At 44.9% G+C, this 14,189-nt stretch overlaps 1 protein-coding gene across 4 annotated transcripts; it reads right to left on the bottom strand.

The window, feature by feature from the left end:
• Positions 1 to 7,288: 7,288 nt before the first annotated feature.
• On the bottom strand, positions 7,289 to 14,189 carry SVBP (small vasohibin binding protein). Of its 4 annotated transcripts, none has more exons than XM_060626642.3 (3): positions 14,068 to 14,189; positions 13,080 to 13,220; positions 7,289 to 7,727 (listed from the first exon to the last, which is right to left on the bottom strand). In XM_060626642.3, exons 2-3 carry the CDS (start codon positions 13,191 to 13,193, stop codon positions 7,641 to 7,643), a joined length of 201 nt encoding a protein of 66 aa, XP_060482625.1. In that variant the 5' UTR covers positions 13,194 to 13,220; positions 14,068 to 14,189; the 3' UTR covers positions 7,289 to 7,640. The 4 variants fall into 4 exon arrangements, with proteins under 4 accessions (XP_060482625.1, XP_060482626.1, XP_060482627.1 ...); XM_060626643.3 differs by having other exon boundaries at positions 13,080 to 13,238; positions 14,068 to 14,159; XM_060626644.3 differs by lacking the exon at positions 14,068 to 14,189 and adding an exon at positions 13,658 to 14,061.

Raw genomic sequence — 14,189 nt, 5'->3', positions numbered from 1 at the left:
TGTCTCCTGTGTGCTAGATACGTGTGCCTTGAACCAGAGCAAACCACGATAGGGCCAGTGGCCTTCACTTCTTCCTCTTTACTCAGGGTTCCGAATCCCTTGGGGACAATAGCTGTGTCATACAGAACAGAATTCTTTCCAAGGTAAAGTTGGGTTGGGTTTGAGTTCCAGCCCTGTTACCGTCTGGGTGATGTTGTGTACTAAGGTCAATCCCTTGGAGTGGGGTGAAACCCTTTAGCATTGGTACAGTCTCCACCTTGGCCTGATCCTTATTACTCCAGGGCGCAGGGGTGAGGGGGCGTGGGGGGTGCTTATTTTAAAGCATTTCTTAAACTTGCAGATTGGTTCAGTAGAGCAGAGCTAATCACAGGACAATCATGCTGCCCAGTGTGAATGTATACAGGATTTTGTAACTTAAAATTCTATATTTCGACAGTCAAAGCTTCTGCCTTTTGCTTCAGTTAGAGATTAGACACATTGGCAGCTTGAAGGCGTCACCTGGTTCCCATCTGGTTATAAAATACTAACCTCTAGATATTCAGATGCCACTTCATATTTTTTTTTAAGTTTATATATTTACTGAGAGAGAGAGAGAGAGTGAGTATCAGCAGGGGAGGGGCAGAGAGAGGGAGAGACAGAATCCCAAGCAGGCTCCGGGCTGTTAGTGCAAAGCCCAACCTGGGGCTCGAACTCCAGAATCGTAAGATCATGACCTGAGCTGAAGTCAAGGGTCGAACACTTAACCGACCGAGCCACCCAGGCACCCCACACTTCATATTCTAAAATCCAAATTGAATAAAAATAAAGAATATTGTATGGAACCTTAAAGTTGCCCCTCACAAAGAATTTAGGCCCGAAGGCAGTGACTCCCCAGCACGGCCTCTGGGCCGTCTACCTCCAAGCAGTATACCAAAGGATTGTTGGCTGGCTTGGCCCCTTCCCCAACTCTGGAGCCAGAGAACCTTTTACCTCAGATCCAATTTCTTGGTTTGCAGAACAACGTATTTGGTAAATAGGTAGGAAGTCTAAAATTAGATTTTAAAAATAACCATCTGGTGAATCACACTGCCAGGATCTGGCTTTGAAGGAGCAGGTCGCGCCCTCCTCGTCCCTCCTGCTCTCCATTCGTATCTGTTAGATCATTTATATTTTTTCACGGGTAGATGAATATGTCTGTGTGCCACCAGATTTTAGGCTCCTTCAGTTCGCATGTTTTTATTTCTGCTGTTTGCCACAGTGCCCGGCACTCAGAAACGTTTGCTTTGCAGGTGAATTGATTTTGTTGTGCATTCTAGCAAATTAGATCCAAGATTACTATAATGTAGTAAGAACCTTACAAATATACGTCTATATACCCGTACAAATGCATGATGTCCTTGGTCCTACACCCTTATTTCAGAGATGCTACGCTTCATCAGAATATTTTAGGAAATCCAGTTTGAGAACTGTCTTCACATACGCTCTTAGAGGCCAGCACGTAGCACAGTGCCTAGACATAGCAGGTGCTCCAAAAATACTTGTATTCTGAACCAACCAAATCTAGTCCCAAAAATCTACTATTGAAGATTAGCCAATGATGTTTTTTTCCTGGAGCCATGTTATTTATCAGATTTGGCCTCCAATGACTTCTGGCTTTTTCTAAAATTTTCAACTACATTCAAAACAAGATGCAGTCTGAAAGAGGATTTCTGGTCCATTTTGAGCCATAGCAGCAGAGTTAAAATAAATAGGCAGAGCCACCCCTCCCCCCCCATCTGTCCAAAAGGGGCTGTTTGGAGGAGGAAAGTACCCATTTGAATATGTAAATTGTGCTTCGCTTAGGACAATAATAATTCATACTTCATTGTCTCAAACTCAAGTTTAGGTTAGTGACACAAGGATAGTTATAGGTCAACGGGAAGCCTCTAGATTTCACAGAGGTGAGGCGTGCTTCCTTCCAACCACGTGGAGGGATCAATGACTGTTCTGAAATATTATAAGTATTCCAAAGCTCCAATACATCTCTGTAACTGAAAGTGGTCTTCTGTCAGATCACTGGTTCCGGGGACTCAGGCTGCTAATGCTAATCTTGCAGGCCTTCCTCAGTTAGGAATAAAAATTTTAAAGTAGAACAGCTAAAATAGGACATTGTTCTAAAGTAAAATAAAATTGGGGCGCCTGGGTGGCTCAGTCGGTTAAGCAGCCGTCTTCGGCTCAGGTCATGATCTCGCGGTCCGTGAGTTCGAGCCCCGCGTCAGGCTCTGTGCTGACAGCTCAGAGCCTGGAGCCTGTTTCAGGTTCTGTGTCTCCCTCTCTCTGACCCTCCCCCGTTCATGCTCTGTCTCTCTCTGTCTCAAAAATAAATAAACGTTAAAAAAAAATTTTTTTTTAATAAAGTAAAATAAAATTAATAAAAAATAAATAAAATGTTTTAACATAGAACAGCTCTCAGGAACAAGTGGAAAGTCCAAGACTTTAAAAATATGCTTCTTAGGGCGCCTGGGTGGCTCAGTTGGTTAAGCACCCGACTTCGGCTCAGGTCACGATCTCGAAATTTGTGAGTTCGAGCCCTATGTCAGGATCTGTGCTGACGGGTCGGAGCCTGGAGCCTGCTTCGGATTTGGTGTCTCCCTCTCTCTCTCTCTCTCTCTGCCCCTCCCCTGCTTGTGCTCTGTCCATCTCTGTCTCAAAAATAAACATTAAAAAAATAATAAATGAAAATATGCTTCTCAGATGAGCACCTGAAGTCAGAGGGGTTGGTTCTTGATTCCAGGCAGCTCTACTTCTCCCCTCGGGATAGAGTATAGATTTCCCTTCTAGCCCCCCCTGAGCTATCCTGTGCCCAAGGAGCAGGATCAAGTGACTGAGAATTCTGGGACTATTTATTTAAGCTCTGTGACCTTGAATGGCCCATTTCCTTAACTGTAAAATGGAGTATTTACTTCCTCTCTGGGTTGCTTTGTGAATTAAATGCAACACATAAGATAACTAGAATAGGGGATGGCACGTAATAAGTGTTAAATAAAAGTTAGATCTCTCCTCTCTCTCTCTAGGCTTTCTCCCTTCCCGTTATACACCTCTCCATTTAAAATAACAGTAATAATAACAACATTTATTTAGTCCTTTCTATGTGTCAGGAATTGTTCCTTGCACTTTACTCTTTCACTTAATCCCCCATACAACCCAATGGCATGGTGACTGTAGGCTTAAGGTCAGCACTTCTCAAAGTCTGGTCCACGGACCCCTGGAGTTCCTGAGACCCTTTCAGGCTTAAAACTATTTCCTTTTTCTTTTTCTTTCTTCTTTCTTTCTTCTTTCTTTTTATTTATTTTTGAGAGACAGAGAGAGATAGAGCATGAGCAGGGGAGGGGCAGAGAGAGAGGGAGACACAGAATCTGAAGCAGCTACAGGCTCTGAGCTGTCAGCACAGGACCCAATGCAGGGCTCGAACTCACAAGCCTCAAGATCATGACCTGAGCCGAAGTCAGATGCCCAACTGACTGAACCACTCAGGCGCCCCAAAACGATGACGGTGAACAAAACAAAAAAAAAATCTCACTTAAGAGTGTCCTTGATAAAGCGGTAAAAATTATTCTTTTTATTAGACTTTGACCCTTGAGTATACATCTTTTTTTTAAATTTTTTTTAAATGTTTTTTATTTATTTTTGAGACAGGGAGAGGCAGAGCATGAACAGGGGAGGGTCAGAGAGAGGGAGACACAGAATCTGAAACAGGCTCCAGGCTCTGAGCTGTCAGCACAGAGCCCGACACGGGGCTCGAACTCACGGACCGCGAGATCATGACCTGAGCTGAAGTCGGCCGCTTAACCGACTGAGCCACCCAGGTGCCCCTACATCTTTTTAATATTCTGTGCAACAGTGGAAGGCACAGGTAAAGAACTCCAAACTGATATTATGATGGTTGTCTCCAGGAAAAGCACTGCTTTTAGTTTGAGCTGAGCTAGCTGCATTTCTTGTAAAATACCAAAGGGTGACTGACAAACTAGGGTTGTTCAGACTTGGTTTTCTTGAAATACGAGCTGAGACTGTCACTTCATGAAACAAGTTTTTGTTACCAAGGGTAAAATTTGAGCTTTTCAATGACTTTTTGAACACTTGTATCTAGTACCGTGGGCTTGACAGCTTTCCAGTACTCAAAGACTCTTCTGATGAGATCAGTGGGGATATTGATGAAAATGTATTTTTAATGGTATATAACAAAATGTGTAAACATTTGAAAGATCTGCATAAGTCAGTGAAGCGGTATTTTCTAAATGATCCGCGCCAGATGTTACAAGATCATGCATGAATAAGTGATCCAAAGGGCAAGAGTCAAAGACCAGTGGATTTTAATGTAACACAGTACAAAAAGTTAATTAATATGGTATCAGATTTCAAGTTGCAACTAGCCTTTAAGAAACTACCACCCGCTGAATTTTGGTATTTGTAACAAAGAAGAACATCTAAAATGATCATTAAAATACCCCTCTCTTGGGGCGCCTGGGTGACTCAGTCGGTTGAGTGACCGACTTCGGCTCAGGTCATGATCTCACGGTTTGTGAGTTCGAGCCCCGTGTCGGGCTCTGTGCTGACAGCTCAGAGCCTGGAGCCTGCTTCAGATTCTGTGTCTCCCTCTCTGCCCCAACCCCACTCATGCGCTGTCTCTCTCTGTCTCAAAAATAAATAAAACATTAAAAAAAAAAATACCCCTCTCTTTTTCAACTACATATCAATGTGAGGCCAGATTTTCTTCACATAGTTTAACCAAAACAATATGAGAATGCAGAATGCGGAAGCAGATATGAGAAACCAGCTCCTTTCCTGTAAGCTGGGTGTGAGATTTGCAAAAATGTAAAACAATGCTGCTCTTCTCACTCAATGATTCTTTATTTTGGAAAAGTATTTTTTTCACAAAAGTTATTTCAAAAATACTCATTTAAAATGAGAAAAATCAACCACAGTTTAACATAAATAACAAAAACAAAAGCCCTCCATTTTTAGAGTATAAAGAAATCTGAGACTGAAATGTCTGAGATTCACTGACTTAGGGAGACAAAAACTTGTCCAATGTTCATAGAGTTAGTAAGCGGGGGACCCAAGCGTCAAGCAGCCTGACTTCCCAAGTCAGTGTTCTCATGAATTTTTAAAACAAATTTTAACGTTTTATTTTTTGAGAGACAGAGTGCGAGCAGGAGAGGGGCAGAGAGAGTGGGAGACACAGAATCCGAAGCAGCCTCCAGGCTCTGAGCCGTCAGCACAGAGCTCGATGTAGGTCTCAAACCTACGAACGCGAACCAGGAGATCATGACCTGAGCCGAAGTTGGACGCTCAACCGACTGAGCCACCCAGGCGCCCCTCATGAATTTTTTGATGCAGAACTTCAAAAACATGTCTTACCTCTGAGAAACCGGGAGTAGATCCCCTCAGGGTTAGGGAATCCCAGGCAGGGAAGCAGATACAAGGTGCTCCCAGTTTCACTGATTGTGCTCCCAAGAGCCTTAGCGTTCAACGCTATTCCAATTAGAGACTCAGAGGCCTCTGGAACCTTTACCTGAGGCAGATGAAACTTCTTTCCTTTTAAGTTGTGAATAAAAAGATGACTCAGTCTTGCCTCACAAGACTCAAACTTTTTTTTTGCCACAACCTACAGTAATAAGGAACTTTTCCCTCCAATGCAGCTGACACTTTCAGAAGTACACATAAACCTGAAACAAAAGCTTCATGAAACAGTATCTTTACCATATGATATTTTTGAATCTATTATTTCATTAAAAAGACAAGCGGGTCATAATTTATTAAATGGATTTTACAACCACCTGCAGTTTGAAAAATTGCAACACTACAGTATTTCTCTTGGATGGAAGATATCGGGCTGACATGTTAATACAGGCAATTCCCTACTAAGGATCAGAATCTTTCCGACCAATGCTCATGTATTACTTGGTTATTTGACATTTGAAACATTTCCCGTGAAACAAGATGGTTGGGAAAGGAAGTAACATTCACTAAGGATCTATTACATGCATTATCTCATTTATTACTCCAACAAATGATCCTGACCGGAAGAAAATACTCCATCACACAGATGGGAAAAATTAAGGCTCAGAGATTAGTAACTTTTCTAGTGTAGAATTTGACCCCAAGACACTTGACTCCCCAAAATGTGCTTTGTAGCACACTACAGCATTTTCTTAGGTTTATAATCACTCACTCCAAACCCTGACTTCTTCTCCAAAAAATAAAACCAAATAATCCCTATTCAACCCAAATTCAGCAGGATATTATAGAGCCTAATCACCATTTATGGGGATAATCTTTGTAGAGGTCATCCCTAATTATAACTTGGGCTCTCAAAAACACATTCTCTACAGTGGTAGCAAGATTCTTATACCCCGCAAATTCCCCAGTTGACTCCTAAAACAAGCCACAGCAAATGGGAACAGAATTCTCAGTGATTTCAGAGGCAGCAGGGAGACAAAGAGGAGATGGGGACTGCTTGAGACACCCCCAAGGCCAGTAGGGGAAATCTAGGCATTTCCAGGGTGGAGACTTAAGGAGGTAGAGTCTGGCTCCTTTGCCCTGACTAGGTCTACTTCATTTCCATACATATTCCCACTGTCTTGACATCCCTTTCCCTACTCCCCAGGAGTATCTGGGGAGAAAGAAAAACGCTCCTTTTGCTCAGCTTTAAGAGAACTCTGTTGCTAAAGCTGAAGTATGAACCACCATTCCTGATACAAGTGCCTGAAGCAGAAATAACTTTACACTCCGATACTTAAAGATGGCAGGTGGAAGGATGGGTAGGTGAATGGTTCTTGAGGAACCAGTCTGAATATGCCCATCGCAAACCCGTTTCCAGGCCTGATAAAGTGGTTCCCGGAATGAAAAGCAAAAAGCACCCGCACACTCTCCCTGCTGGTGCAAGCCTGCTGCTAACTGTCCATCACGAGGTCAGAGGAATCCTAGCTGCGGCCCTCCACCCCGAGTGTTGGCTCACGTGGGAGTGAAGCGTCACGTATTTATGTCCGTGTGGCTGAAAATTCAGGAGCTGTTGGGTGTGCTGGGCTCTCGCCCCAGGAAGGAGAACTGGAAGCACTGACTTTCTCTTCCCTCCTCCCTTCCACTCCCTCCCCAAGGACGAAGGGTTGCCTCTGCTCACCTCAACCTGTCTTACCTATTACATTCTTCCTTTTTATTAATTTTTATTGGTTTAAATTCAAGTTGGTTAACACACAGTGTTATCAAATCCTTTCTGACTCCACGGTCTATGGCTAGGCACCCCCCGCCCCCAAGCTAAAGTGAGCAAACGAACATTTTATCAGTCTTTTATTTATATTTTTGGAGAAGATCTACAGTTTCACGAGAAACACTGATTTTTTTCTCAAACAAGAGAAAAAGTTTAAAAAAAAAAAGAAATCTAGGGTCTAGTGTCTTAGAAGAATAAAACAAGTCTCTTCAGCAAGCATCGGGCCAATTCAGACGGGAGTAACCAGTGAAGCAGGAGTCACACACAGGAAGTTCACATTTACCCAGTTTTAGGAAGAACCCAGATGTCGTCTTGTCTGGTTCTGTAAGGTTCCAAGTGGACCGGCTCAGCCTAAAACCGGCAACAAGCTGACCAGCACAGCCTCCGGGGGCCGTGTCGTTTGGACACGGGTGGCTCACTCTCCGGGAGGCTGCATCTGTTTACAGAACTCATCGAACTGCTGCTGCTCCAGCTCTGTCATGACTCGGTTGAGGGCATAGATCTGAAGGGAGAAGCCGACATGTTAGCAGACGAGGCAGCTGCTTAAGCAGACACCACAGGCTGGGTCAGGGGCAGATGCCGGGCCTGGGGCAATAACGCAGGGACAGTGATAACGGAGTACAAGAGACGGCTACTGATTCCATCTGGAGCATGAGGAGAGAAGCAGGCAGGTGGCTTGATCTGGCTTTTGAAGCTTCAGTAGGATCTGGACAAGCAGGGAAGAAAGGACATACTAGGGGGCGGGCAGAGGGTGGTGTGACGGAATAAACAGAATGGAAGAGTACAGGATTAGTTCTGGAACCTTCGACTATGCTAATATGAAGGATATTACAGCGTGTGGGGAGGTGGAGAAAGCACTGAGGATGTTGGAGCCTTAAATGCCCTGCCGAGGCATCTGGACTTTGGCCAGACTCTGGAGAGCCAGCAAGATTAGTGTGCAGGGGAGCAACCCGATTGTATCTCTGCTTTGGGAAAGATAACTAGAGACCATGTGAGGGATCAAGTAGGGGAAAAAGAGATTACAGGCCCCTTAGGAGGCATCATCACAATAGTCCAGGGAGGAGGCGGCAAGAATATGACGAGGTAGGGCAGGCAGCAGTGGTGGAATGAAAATCGCAAGAGACATTCTCAGGTGAAAGGTGGGGTATCTACCTCATTCCTCACCTTTATCCTTGTGGTACTGACCTGTCCACTAAAGAACAGAAACATCATAAAACGCCCCCAGCTGTAAAAGAGAAAAATGAAGGAGTGTGTTTGTGTTTGGGGGTGGGGGGATGTAACTTGGATCAATTTAAGAGAAGACAAGAAAGGGGGAAAAAAGAAACCGAGCAGTGAGACAAATAGAAAACACAAAATAAAGAGCAGAAAAGGCAACCAAATGTGTAAGAGAGGATCACTAACCATGCAAGATGGTTCTTTGAAAGCAGTAGAGAAAATCCTGCAAACCTATGACAGGGTGAACAGAGATAAAAAGGGGGAGACACAAACATGACTGGCATCAAAAAGAAAAGATAATCACTGATCTAATGGAGACTAACTCCAAGTATTATGAACTTTGTGTCAATAAGTTTGAAAACTTAAAATGAAATAAATTCCTGCAAAGAGTAAAATGATCAAAACTGACTACATAGAAAGGGTGAATGATCCTACAGTCCCCCCATGTGTCTACTGTGGTGAGACCCTATAATCTCTAAGGAAAATGGGAATCCCACACAGTGATGAAGACAGTTACAAGCAACACAAATGATTATCAAAAAGCAGAATACTGATGGTTAAGGGGCACCTGGGTGGCTCAGTCGGTGAAGCGTCTGACTTCAGCTCAGGTCACGATCTCGCGGTTCATGAGTTTCAAGCCCTATATCGGGCTTTGTGCTGACAGCCCAGAGCCTGGAGCCTGCTTCAGATTCTGTGTCTCCCTCTCTCTCTGCCCCTCCCCCACTCATGCTCTGTCTCTCTCTCTCTAAAATAAAAACTTTAAAAAAGCAGAATACTGATGGTTAAAATGGTTAGCTTTTAGGTTATATACACTTTACCACAATGAAAATAAATGCATAGATCTGAATAGTTAAAAAAAAAAAAAAAGCAGCAGCAGCAGAGTGAAGACAGCCAGTCACAGAACGTAGTAACATATATAAAAATTCAGAAACATGCACAACTAGATAGTATACTTTTAGGCCACAAAGTATTACTTGGGGGTACACAGTGGAAGAGTAAATTAGTACAGAACAGCAAGGGCACGATCGGCATAAAATCAAGGAATTAGGCCATGGGTTGGGGACAAGACCAGAGTGGGGCCCGAGAAGCTTCCAAGTTCCTGGTCATGTTCTATTTCTTCAGTTGGGTGGTAGGCACAGGGTTGTTTTATTCATCTCCTTTAAGTTGCACACATTATATATACATATGAATACACACACTTCTTATATATTATATGTAGGTTAGATATAGATCTATAGATATAGGTATCATATGTTTGAACCTCGGCTTCATCCGTTCATGCTTTACTGAGCATTTTAATCTGCATCTGACTGAACTGGGGACTAAGAAGGATATGAAGTAGCTTCTTGGAGACCAGAAGGCAGACTGGTAGAAGGGAAAATAAAATAAGCAGAGAAAGAAGGGACTCAAAATAGGTCAGCAGGTCTGAGCCAAGGAATGAAAAGACTTTTGAGAAGGAAAGAGTCGCTAACAGTGTCAAATGCTGCTTCACAGCCGCATGTGCCCTCTGTTCCCATTTATCCCCCACATCGCTCCATCACATCGAACATTCTAGAATGTGCCATCTTTGTAGAACTGAATGGAAACTGTGTCTCCTTTTCCCCACAAGGGTCTTGCCATTTCTATCTTAAGAGACTACATCCCAGGCAGCACAGATAAAGCGAACAGCAAGGTCACTGTGGGGCAAAGCAAAAAGCAGGAGCCGAAGGTCAGATTTAGCTGGCAGTCCTGCCCCTCAATCCCTCAGTAACTAGGGTTCTGTGCTTTAAAGTGAGGATAATACCTTCTACCTCACAAAGTCACATATCCTCTATCTCTTCCTTATGCCAGGCAGGATTTACAAAGGTCAGAATAATGGGAGGAGTAATAAGCCCTAGTGTGAGGATACACGTGGTCATGCACGTGCGGCTGGCCCCATGCCTGGGAATGTTACATTTCAATATTCGAATATTCCATTGCAGCATATCACCATAAACACGATCAGTCCTTCAATTCAGAATCCGCACAAGTAAAAGCAGGCCAAGTGCCTGGAAACACCCGGTCTCCGCTAACAACCTGCTGCCATTTACTGCGTGCTCTCTCGGTGCCAGGCCCTGTGCTAAGTGCCTTACATACATTTCTGTTCCTCATGACAATCTTGGAGGTAGAGGTCATCATCCTCGTACTAAGGGGGGGACTGAGGTTCAGAGAGATGAAGCATCTTGTCCAAGGTCCCATGGGAAGAACTGGGGTTCATAGAGGAGCAGGGATTTAGAGTTGGACTAATAAATCTAACCTGTGGAACCTCACCAGAAGGAGGTCAATAAGGACGAGAATGTCCCTGACAGCATCTTTCCTTACAGTGTGCACAAAGGACAGTTGCCTCAGGCTGTTTCTTAGAGCAACCCTCCAACTGTTCCCCAGAGCGCAATGCAATAAGAACATCTGGGGCCTGGATCCAGGTGGGGATGGGGAGGTGAAGAAGGGGAGAATAATTTGTTAGAATCCAAGTCCACAGCCCTCAGACGGTCGGTCTTAACCCAAAGGTAGATTTCTGTGTTATGGATTAACTTCAAACACTCTATTATACAGTTTACTTAGTATAAAGCGCCTCCCCCAATGAATGCAGCTCCACGAAGGCAGGCATTCTTCTCCGCCTGGTCCAGTCACGGGTCTCAAGCTCCTGCAACGGCGCCTGGCACCTAGTAGCAGCTCAGGACTTAATGAACGGATCAAATCAACAAAAATGTGAAGTCTTTCGCTATCAAGTAGGAAAAGAAGTGAGGAATAAGAACCCTCTTACACTGCTAATGCACACTGTATCACCTCTTTGACAGCAATCTGGCAATGTCTAGTACAACGGAAATATACACAGCCATTCTACTTCTAGTTATAGATGCTCTACGGAAATTCTAGCACAGGTGCCAAAGCATCTATGACATCGAAAAGTTTTTCACTACAGTAATACCTGTAGTAGTAAAAATCTACAAGTAATTTAAATGTTCATTACTGGAAGAACGGGTAAATATACCCAAGTGGATTCATAAAACAGACTACTGTATCTCTTTTTCTCCTATGCTCATTTCTTTTGTTTCTTAAACTAAGAAACAGACTCTTAACTATAGAGAACGAATTGATGGTTATCAGAGAGGAGGTTGGGGTGGGGGGGATGGGTCAGGTGGATAATGAGCACCGGGTGATGTATGGAAGTGTTCAATCACAACATTGTACACCTGAAACTAATATTACACTGTAAGTTAACTGGAATTTAAATAAAAAGTCAAAAAATAAAATAAAATAGATTACTGTAAGCAGTGATGAGGAATAAACTACATTATTATAATAACATGAATAGTCCTAAAAAACATAATGTAGGCAAAGGGTCAAATAAAACACAGAATTTTATTTTTTACTTATTTATTTTTCTTTTTTTAAAGGAGGATTTTGTCAGGTTTTAATTTTTTTTAACGTTTACTTATTTTTGAGAGAGAGACAGAGAGAGAGCATGAGTGTATGAGTAGGGGAGGGGCAGAGAGAGAAGGAGAGAGAATCCTAAGCAGGCTCCACACTGCCAGCACAGAGCCCAACGTGGGGCTTGAACTCACGAACTGTGAGATCATGACCTGAGTTGAAGTCAGATGCTTCACCAACTGAGTCACCCAGGTGCCCCTACTTATTTATTTTTTGATAATTTTTTTTAAGATTTTATTTTTAAGCAATCTCTACACCCAACATGGGGCTTAAACTCACACCCCCGATATCAAGAGTTGTACACTCTACTGACCAAGCCAGCCGGGTGTCCCAAAACACAGAATTTTATTAATATAAAATTTTAAAACACAAAAGAACATTGTATATTGCTCAAGGATATCTATTAATATATTTGAGTGTAAAAGCATAAAACATTATAATAGTTGCCCACAGAAAGGGAAAAAGGGTGTTAAGACAGGAATGGACAAAGAGGACTTCAAATTCATATGTAATTTTTATTTATCTGAAAGGCTCCAGGCGAGTATGACAAAATATTAATCACCACCAGTCTGGGGTGCTGAGTACGCAGGTGTCTGTTATAACAGTCTGCTCTTCCGTATTTTTTAATGTCTCAAAAAAGGAACAAATAAAATGACTAGAAAGAGGGAAGACAGTGCAGCAAGCTTTCTTATGATATTAAATACTAAAAAAAAAACCAACACCCTACATGTCTGGATGTGCTCCAACAAAGGTAGTGTCAACAGTTTAGCTTTTCATTCTCAAGTTGATTGTGTCGACTGAACAAAGGAACAGGTCTGGTGGCTATAGGACCTGCGCCTCTTCTGGTTATGAGCAGCTAGCTGCTCCCTGGCCAAATCCCGAACATCTGTGCTAGGGGGTATCCAACACTTGTTGTCTCACTCTGACCCCTCCCTCACATGTCCCTTCTGTTTTTCCTTTCTTCCTTGCACAAAGGCTCTGCACCAGGAATCACGTGGGGACGGTCAGGGCTCTGACAGTAACCTGGCATGAGACTCTGGGCTGCCACTCCATCATTCTGGACCTCGATCTCCTCCCAGGAGAGCACCTGCTTTCCTGGAGGCACCACTGCATCACAGTTCTCTCTCCTGTCTCTATTCCAGCATCATCTCCAGCAGACCACAGGTATACTCGCCCATCTTTATCTCACCTCTGCTCTTTGTCTTTGCTTCAGCTCCTGCTGGGCTGATTTCTGCTTGGCCTTCTCCACTCTGCTGACAGGTTCTTTAACTTTGGATTTTTCTTTGCGGGCAGGTGGATCCATGACTTGGCTTCTGAACGCTTCCTAGCTCTGATGATGCAGAAGAGACTGATGAACGACAGAAAGAAAGAAGGAAAGAAAAGAAAAAAGAACTGGCGGTCACTTCCCTAACAATCCCTAAGCTCAGCCCCTTCCTTTGACAGGGAAGGCAGAGTGGCCCGGTGAAAAGGGTGCTGGATTTGGTGGACCAAGACTGAATCCCACCGCCATGACCTTGCTGGGCGTCACTGGGCGAACCGTTATAATATTCTATTTTTCTGTATTTTTAAATTTATAAGAAAAAGAAAAAGCAAGAAATGAATAAAACTAATATAAGGAGGGAAGAGAGTTCACCAAACTTTCTCCTGATATTAAATACTTAAAATCCCCTCCCCACTCTGAGCCTGTTTCCTGTCTGCAAAATGGGCCAACAGCCACATTCCCTGCCTCCTTCCAAGGCCTGCGGCGTCAGGATCAAGCCAGAGGACCTCTGAAACGTTCATACACGGCAGCGCGGTTCTGTGAGGACACCGCGGCCGGGCGGGGCCGGCCCACGCCTCGGAGCGGGTCGGCGGGGAGGCCCGGGCCTCGCGCGGTCTCCGGCCTCCGACCCGGCGCCTTCCCACGCCCCGCCGGCCCGACAGTTACGGCCCCCCTCCGCCGAAGGGTCCCCGCCTCCCGCCGCTCCGCCCGGGCCCGCCCGCCGCAGCCCGCCGCCCGCCCGCGGCCCAAGCCCGGCCCCGGGGTACGCCTCCCCGCCCGCCGCTGCCCTCTCCGGGGGCAAGATGGCGGCGAGCAGCGGCCCGGAGTCGCCGCCGGCCCTTCTCGCCTCGGGACTCCGGGGCCCGGCCGCGTCGCCGTGCAAGACCCCAACGCGGACACCCCCGCCTTTCCCTACCTCCCGGCTTGGACTCGCGAGCCCGCCGCGCCTAGGATTGGGCAGGGCCGGGGGCGGGGCCGAGAGGCGGGGCGGTGGGGCTGGCGGGCTCTGAGGCCCCGCCCCCGGCAGAGCCGCGCGTG

The sequence above is a fragment of the Panthera onca genome, chromosome C1 (genome assembly GCF_046562875.1).
Source record: "Panthera onca isolate mPanOnc1 chromosome C1, mPanOnc1 haplotype 2, whole genome shotgun sequence".
In the NCBI taxonomy this organism is placed as follows: Eukaryota; Metazoa; Chordata; class Mammalia; order Carnivora; family Felidae; genus Panthera; species Panthera onca.
Note: the sequence above shows the minus strand (reverse complement) of the source record. Positions and strands in the feature narration are given on the sequence as shown.

Bases quoted from the DNA above. Each gene is read 5' to 3' on its own strand.
- SVBP (XM_060626642.3), bottom strand. From the start codon at position 13,193: ATGGATCCACCTGCCCGCAAAGAAAAATCCAAAGTTAAAGAACCTGTC. The intron at 7,728-13,079 runs GTGAGATAAAGA...TTCTCCCTTCAG, and splicing joins AGCAAAGACAAAGAGCAGAG to ATCTATGCCCTCAACCGAGT.